Consider the following 8,416-nt stretch of genomic DNA (forward strand, 5'->3'; position numbering starts at 1 on the left):
GTGATTTTTTTTGTAGTGTAGCACCTCAGGGAAGGAGTATCTCAAAGTGACAGGAGGGAGAAGGGTGCACAGAGAAGAGGTAGGTTGTCCCCAAAGCCAAATCTCGATTGCTTTACAATCCCACCCTCCACCACCTCCTTAGTAAGACAGAAGGATAGAGAAAGGGGAAAGAGGGAGAACAGTTTGCCCTCTACCAGGTACCTCTAACCACCCCTCTGGGCCAAAAAAAAAAACTCAACCCAGCTCCTGGGCAAGTTACCAGGGGCTATTACTGTGAATACGTGGGGCATCCAGGGCCTCATCCACCCCTGTGACTGTTTCATCCCCTGGTTACCCTCCAGCTCCCTGCTCCATGCCCACCACAGGGCCCAGCTCTATTACCGAAGTAAATGTCCTGTTCGAAGGTGTTGTCGGTGGAGTAAGCAAACTTTCCAGCTCGAGGATTCACCTGCCGGAAGTAGCTCTGGTTTGGGGGCTGCCAGATGCCCCTCTTTCCTTTGATATCCTCAGCTGTCTTATTGTGGCCAGATGTAGTTTCAACTCTCTGCAGTTGCGGTAAGTAATTGGGCAATCTTGGCAGGAGGGGGGGGGGGAGAAAAGGAGGAAAAGGTAGGAGATGGACTGCCTCCTTTCCACCAGATTCATAGCTCACTCCCTTTCCTTTTTAAGCTCAGCTCATACACACGAGCATTGAAAAGAACACCTGTATTTAACTATTGGCCTTGCTCCCAAGGTGCCATTTGAATATGGAGCTTCCAGAAGGACCTGTCTGCAGTCGCCTTCCCCAACCCCTGGTGGAGCCACTCCTTCTGCAGCCCCTGGACAGCACAATAGAGTGGCCGTCCTCCCAGCATTACAATACTGGTGCCCTTAGAGGTTGCCCGGACTTTGGAAACCTGCCTCCTCTGTTACCCTCTATGTGACCATTCTGTGTGTAAGCAGTGGGCAGACTGTAAGCTCCCTAACGGGTAGGCCCACGTCTACCTCATTTACGTTGCATTCTCAGCACTTAGCAGAGTAATTGGAAAGTAGTGGGAATGCAGTTTATATTTTTCTAATACATGAATAAATAAATGAGTTTGCATGCACTTTTTAGTTCACTTTTGGGAATCAGAGATATTACAACAGCTCCAGTCTTCCCTGTAGCTATAAATGAGAATGAAGCAACCTGAGAAATGCACAGTCATCCTCTTCCCTCAGGTTGTTTCCTTGTCTGACCTGCTGCCAATCAGTTTTTGAGTCAGTGACATGCTGGCTCCTATTCAAAGTGAGGCAGGGCCAAACCTCAGAGTCCTGCCTTCCTTACTCTCGCCGTGGATGCATTTCTGGGAACACCTGGATAGTAACTGGATCAGCAGAAAGGGAAAGGCCGAGAAATAATCCCTTAAAGGCAGTGGTTCTCCATAGGGGGGTGGTTTTGCCCCGCAAGGGGGCGTGTGCCAGTGTCTGGAAAGTACTAGCAGCACCTGGAGGAGTGCCGCTAAACACCTTGCAATACACAGGGCAGCCCCCCGGTGTCTTGTATTACCTAACCCCGAATGTCAGTGCAGAGGTTGCAAAACCGTACTTTAGGGTGACCTAAAGAACAGGCTGGCAGTAGAAAACACAAGGGGTTCATGGGAGAGTGTAAGCCCACCCAGGAATCCTTGAAGGGAAGTCAGGGATTCTCGAAGCCATGTCTAAGGTTCAACCAGTCTACCTATAATAAACAGGAAGCAGCAGCTCTGGCTCCTTTCTTTCTTGGGTGGGCAGGATGATACTTCGACCCTCAAAATCCGCTGTCTCTTCTTCTTCCAGCTGTTTCAAGAGCTCCAGGTCGCTGGTGGAGGTGAGCTCATCCCGGATGTGGCTCCAGTCGTATTGCTGGCGCAAGAAGCTCTGCCACTTGTTGGGGGATACCCCAGGCCTCAAAGGACGCTTGTTCTGGATCCATCGGGCAGTGCGCTTGTTCAGCTTTTCCAGCACGATGGCCTCCCAGGCTCTGGCCTCCTTCTCATGGGGCGGAAGCCAGGCTTCCCTCTCCTCCAGGTTCACATCTGGAGAATGCAACAGACTGTCCCTGTCTGGGTCCCTGCAGGGATGAATGGGAGGGCAAGATGTTTCCTGGTCTGCGCTTGCTGGCTTTGATTTCTTTAGCTTCTTCTTAAGATTGTTAGAGCTTTTTGTTTTCACAGTCTGGGAGGTGGCCCTTGCTGAGGGACCTGAAGAATCCAAGGACTTGAAGCTGACAGGCTTCTCAGGTCGGGCCTTCCTGATGCGGGGAGTTTGGATGATGTGGTCTGTGTTGTAGAGGTGGTCGAAGCTGTATTGGCTGTAAGGAATGCTGGGTAGCCCTCGCTGCCACACCACCTCCTGAGAGAAGGTAAGGTTTGAAGCGGCTTTTTTCAAATATTGGTTCTTGAGCTGTGCACAGTGCTGTGAGCTGAAGTGAAAGACTGGTGGCAGGTTGGAGACAGAGGTGCACTCCTTGTTTGTTGGTTTTACATAGGAGAAAATCATGCCCCATCCCAGCCGTGGGGGCAGTGACTGATGGAGACTGTGTGGGACAAAGGTCTTTCCCTTTTGGTCCCTCGTCATTGTTTTCCGGCAAATGCTTCCTTCCACTCTGCCTGGTCCAGAGCAGGGGCTGGATGCGTGGCCTGTTAAAGGGATGAGAGGAACTGGTGAGAGCTCTAGGTCAGTAGAAATTGGTAACCCATAGCAATTCAGGAAGAAAAGAACTTGGAAGACAGAAGGGGGGAGGGGGAAAATCGTGTGAATTAGGAGGACAAAAGAAAGAAAAGGTGCAACATTCTCCTTGTATCTAACCTTTGCCTCCAATCTCATACTTGTCCCCAAAACTAAGCCCCTGTCTCCTTATTAGGGATTACTGCTTTTCAACAGTATCCCATGTTTCCAGTTTTTCTTCAAATATTGCTTTCTCTCTGTTCAAAGGTTTGTAGCACAAAGTTCAGAGAACTCAGCCTGGCACTCCCTGAGTGTGACCCCAGTTAATGAACTTATCCTGACATGTAACACCCTGAGTGTCCTAGCTCTTCTCCAATATTTCTCCCTTTACATAGTGGAGCTTCTGTCTGTGACCTGTATATGTAAATAGCCTTTCTTCTATATTTGACACAAATTCTATCCTTTCTTGCAGGCCCAGCTCACTTTCTGCCTGCTCCACAACTCTTCTTGACCTATCCAGGCTCCATGTCATACACAAATTTATGAATTACTTCTAGCCCATACTAGTTAGTTTAACTCTTAATCCTGTGACACCTCACATTATTAAATATGTTAAACCTATGGCTCTCTAACTGCGTTGCCGAAGGACCACATCTCCTGTCTCTGCTACCCTTCAGAATCGCCTGCGCCGCATCGCGACGCACAATGAGATCATTGCTCTGTGTCCCACTGGGCCTAGTGCCAATTCCTGCCTTGCCTGCCCTGCTCACACAGAGCCCCTTAGCCCAGATCTGACTTATTTCTCTTTCCTTTATAACACTCGGCACAGTACCTTCTCTCCTTAGGGCTTGATTTATCCCACTGTCTTCTGTGTATTAAATCTCATCTCTTGGTTGGCTTCTTTTTGTTAAGGGCCAGCTTTTATCTAGATGTCACTAGACCGGCATTGAACACCTCACTCAAATTAAGTCACGCATGATTGATATGATACCCCTCCAGGATTTTTTTGCACATAAGACAGAATCTGGTTGTTTCATCTCTTCACAATCATGAAGGCAGCATGGCCACAGTGGCACGCAGTATTTAAAAAGTTAGTCTAGAAAAGTTAGGGCAAGAGTAGAGGACAGTCATGAGGTGATATTTTTCCTGAAATAGTACCTTCTTTTACTGGTTGAAAATGAACTGTTAGACAAAAACAATATTAGTATTCTCCTGCCCTGTACTGTATATTGCCTAATCTAGTATTTTATAATTCTTATCAGTGTATCAATAACTTGCACCTAAGGCAGGGGGCAGTTTGATCCTAAACCCGTGAGAAACAGGGGACTGGTTTCACCCCAAGATAACTACCTATATGGAATGATCTGGGGTATCCTGAGATAGATGCCCATTACCCTGTGACATAAAGAATCTTTGGTTAGTCCTGGCCTGTGGGGCTCGATGGGTTAGAGTGTTGTCCCTTAACCGAGAGGTTCCGGATTCAATTCCCAGTCAAGGCATATACCTAGGTTGTGGGTTTGATCCCCAGTCCAGGTGCGTACAGGAGGCACCCTATTATTTCAGACTGCCTCTCATCATTCAGCTGAGCTAGGTAATAAGCTGCTTGCAGACACAAATAAGGCAGCAATATTTTGAAATTACCTTCAGAGTGGCCTCCCACAACACAGTCTTCAAAGGGAAACAAGTTTCTACATCTTGAACCTTCCTTAGTTTCCTGGGTTCCAAAATTGGTTACTAGGCAACCTCCTCTTTAGAATTCCATGAGTCTACTCAAAGAACCTGGGGGTTCAGTCAGGGGTATTTGCAATTATTCATTAACTTATCTTCTTTGTGAGCTAAGCCTTGGGAAATGGCATTATATTTATTGATTGGTGGCAAAACGGACTTCACGGTCATCCTTTGAAAAGTAAACCTCTAGGTCTACATAGCTCAGCGTTTCCCCCCACAGGGTCCATAAGACCTACAGAGTCTTGGCAGGGGACACATGAACACCCAGCTCTGGCATGCGTCAGCTATCCAGGCTGATAGAACAAATGGCAAAGTCTCCGCCCGCTTTTTTAATCCTCACCCAAGTCTTACTGATTTGAGAGAGAGAGAGAAACATTGATCGGTTGCCTCTCATACACACTCCGACTGGGGAATGAACTGCAACCTAGGTATGTGCCCTGACCAGGAATTGAACCCACAATCTTTTAGTGTATGGGATGATGCTCCAACCAACTGAGCCACCTGGCCAGGGCATTGGGACCTTTTCCATTCCCCTTTCATCTCTGCCCCTACTTAATCTGCTTCCTTCACACAGTTCAATTCTATCTTCCCTGCTCCCCAGATCCTGGGAAGATTATCAGCAAAATTACTCTTTTTACAAGGGAACTCTTCAAACCTTGTCTTTTTAATAGTAAAATTCTAGATTTACAGATTACTGGTCTTGAGAAGTCCCCTTGTGAAAATAACTATTTGTCCTGACAGCAGGGAAGATTTCTGGGCTTAAGGTTTGTTCTTTTCTTCCTCTTCCTCCTCCTCCTTCTACTCCTCTTTCTCCTCCCACTCCTCTTCCTCCTCCCCCTCCCACTCTTCCTTCTCCTCCTCCTCCTCCTTCTTCATCAAAAGTTTTTATTGTCAGTGATAGCTGTAAAGTTTATACGAGAATCTTTTTTGTATTTTATTAAATTTATTGGGGTGGCATTGGTTAATAAGTTTCAAGTGCACAATGTTATAGTACATCATCTGTATCTTGCACTGGGTGCTCACCACCCACAGTCAAGTCTTCTTCCATCATCATATATTTGACTCCTTTACCCTCTTCAACCTAGGTTCTGTCTTTCTAGTTGACCTGGGGCCCTGCTATTCAGGTGGCATGGTCACCGGCAAGCAGTATCCACAGTGATGTGGATGAGATGAGACAAATTCACACGGACTACCGAGTCCTGTGGAGGAAAAGGGACGGCAGGGCCACTCTCTCAAGAGGAGAGTGCCCTGACCCTTGCTTTGCCGGGCTTTTATTGGGTTTAATTTGCATAGGAATACAGGTTGTATGCATAAAGCTCATCAATCATTGTCGGGCAGAAATGATCAAATAATAGATAACATTCAAAGAACTATGAGGGCTTATTCTGAGTCAGGGTCAGTTAGCTAAAGGGCCATAAAACTTTGGGGAAACAAATTCATTTCACGCTTGGACCCTCATCATTTAAATTGAGGGTATTAGCAAAGTAGGTTTCATAGGATTTTATGCATTCTTTCTTAGGCCTGATTGCCTTAGGGAACCCACCCTTTCCAGCACAGGACCGCACCCACCTCCAGCATTGTTTCAGACTTAAGTCAGGGAAGGGAAGTAAGGCAGCCAAGAGATTAGGAGACTTCTTGCAACAGAATGAGGACTCAAGCTATGTCAAAGCCCCCTTTCTCTATAGTCCCCCAAGTCCTTCCCTGAGGGCCTCTTCATGACCACGCCTATCTTAGGTCATCCCTCCTTTGAGGAATCTTACCCGTCATTGGCTAACTGGTCATCCGCCTGGGGCCAAGCAGGGTGAGGTGAAAGGGGGCAGAGGCTGCGCCCCTACAAGGAAGATAAGCTTTGTCTCCTAAGTGGCTTATGGTCCCAAGGTCTTTTTACTCAGCCTTAGCCAGGAGGGGTTACAGCTTCTGAAACCAGGCAGGGCCGTTCCCAACATTCAGGCCACTCGTACTGATCAGCCTGACTGCTGACTTGAGCACCTGGGCTCAAGTTATGCTCAGACCCTGGGACCCTCACAAAAGGGCCAGAGGGCATGTTCTCTGAGATGAAAAGACTAAAAGACTTTTTAAAAAATTAAATATTAAAACCTTGGCTAAGTTTCCTCAAAAAGATTACACAGAATTACCATGTGATCCAGCAACTGCACTTCTAGGTATACACCCAGAATTAAAAAAAGGGCTCATAGATATTTATATGCCCATGTTCAATAGCAGCATATTCACAATAGTCAGAAGGCATCCATCGATAGATTAGTGGGAAAAAACTTATATATATATATATATATATATATATATATATATATATATATATGTATATACAATTACTCAGACTTAAAAAGGAATGAAATTCTTATACATGCTACATACATAGATGAACCTGGAAGTTATGCTAAGTGCAGTAAGCCAGACACAAAAGGACACATACTGCGTGACTCCACTTATATGAGGCATCTAGAACCGTTAAGTTCATGGAGACAGAGAGGGCATTGCAGGGGCAGGGGGTGGGGAGGAGGAGCGGCGAGGGAGTTACTGTTTAGTGGGTGCAGAGTCTGGGTGATGAAACGGTTTGGGAGGTAGATGGTGGTGATGCTTGCACAGCAGTGTGAGTGCACTTAACTAACTATGCATTTAAAAACGGTGAACCTTGTGTATTACCACAATTTAAAAAACCTATTTAATTATAATAATAGCCATGTGTGTTTTTTTTCTGATAGAAATACTAGAGACTCTAAAATTCCCACTCCTACCTACTGTACATGCACTCAACTATTGGTCCCCTGACAGAATGATGGCATTCATGAATCAATATTGGTGGGGAAAAATTAATAAGGCCGCAGAAAAATTGCCTACCTTACTTGCCCAAAATACAATCCAGGGAAGCCTGTTTGCTCTGCTCCCTGACATTTTTAATTGCCTAAGGTTCCATTTGAGGTTTGACAAATAGATTTCATACAGCTTCCCAGTACTGTTGAAAAAAATACATTTTAGTCATGGTGTGTATATTTTCTCACTGGATGGAAGCTTTCCCTTGTAGACAGGCTACTGCCTCTTCTGTGGCTAAAGTGCTGTTGGAAAAGATTACCCCTAGGTGGGGAACTGTTCTTGAATTCCATAGTGATCAGGGAACGCATTTTAGTCATCAGGTGCTTGGACAAGTTTGTGCTACAGTCCTAGGTTTAGCTGGATGCAATAATAGCATTATTAAAACGCAACTGGCAAAATTTGTAGAGACCCTCCAATTACCTTACCCAAAAGCATTGCCCATGGTCCTTCTAAATCTCAACTTCATCCCCTTTGGAACTCGTGAACTCTCACCCTTTGCGATAGTTACAAGACACCCAATGTACCTGGTCACTGCCTATTTTGATCCACAGCAAATAAAAGGAAATATTCTCTAATATTGTAAAGGCCTAATTGCTTCTGTCAAAATTAACCATGTTCTGGTAGAGCATTCTTCACAGTGCACTCCAGGGAGACGGGGACATTAAGCAATACATTCTGCCCCTCTCAGGTCCATAAAAGAGCGTTTCTCTCCTTTGTTTCTCTGGACTGGCAGTGGTTTACTTTTTGACTGCACGTCCCAAATTGCAAGTTTTTCTTGTTCCTGAACAAAGCCGCTTTGCTGGGGAAGTATCTGGCTCTCTATTTTGTCAAGTGTGAAACAAAATGGAGTCACTTATGTTAAGGAGCTTTAAAATGGAGCCAAGAGGCCACTAAGGAAATGGGTCTTCTGTACATCCTTATGGGACGAACATGAACTTTTGAACAGGGCAAACTATATTCTAGGATGCTGCAAAAACACCTGCAACTTCTCACAGAGACAGACTTTTTACTTAGAGATAGCTTTAGCAATCATTTATGTTTAACCAAGGTTAGCTTTCTGTCACCAGCACCTATTCAAATCCTTTATGAATGACAGGCAAATCTCCCTGTGGGCCTTTTTAAAAAACCCTGACTTTTGTTCTCTGTCAGACACTTTGGGTTGCTACCTGAATCAGTGTGCCCAAATTTG

The 8,416-nt window shown here is 45.6% G+C and overlaps 1 protein-coding gene across 6 annotated transcripts in view; it reads right to left on the reverse strand.

Moving 5' to 3' along the window:
• Positions 1 to 8,416, reverse strand: part of HEATR4 (HEAT repeat containing 4) — a 53,783-nt gene that overhangs the window by 16,853 nt on the left and 28,514 nt on the right. For all 6 annotated transcript variants that reach the window (XM_045202095.2, XM_071222059.1, XM_045202096.2 and 3 more), the window contains 2 exons: positions 1,700 to 2,639; positions 382 to 572 (listed from right to left, as the gene is read on the reverse strand). In XM_045202095.2, coding sequence (XP_045058030.2) covers positions 382 to 572; positions 1,700 to 2,577 — 1,069 coding nt within the window. In that variant the 5' untranslated portion in view covers positions 2,578 to 2,639. The remainder of the gene's footprint in view (positions 1 to 381; positions 573 to 1,699; positions 2,640 to 8,416) is intronic.

This window comes from Desmodus rotundus, chromosome 7, assembly GCF_022682495.2.
Source record: "Desmodus rotundus isolate HL8 chromosome 7, HLdesRot8A.1, whole genome shotgun sequence".
Lineage (NCBI taxonomy): Eukaryota > Metazoa > Chordata > Mammalia > Chiroptera > Phyllostomidae > Desmodus > Desmodus rotundus.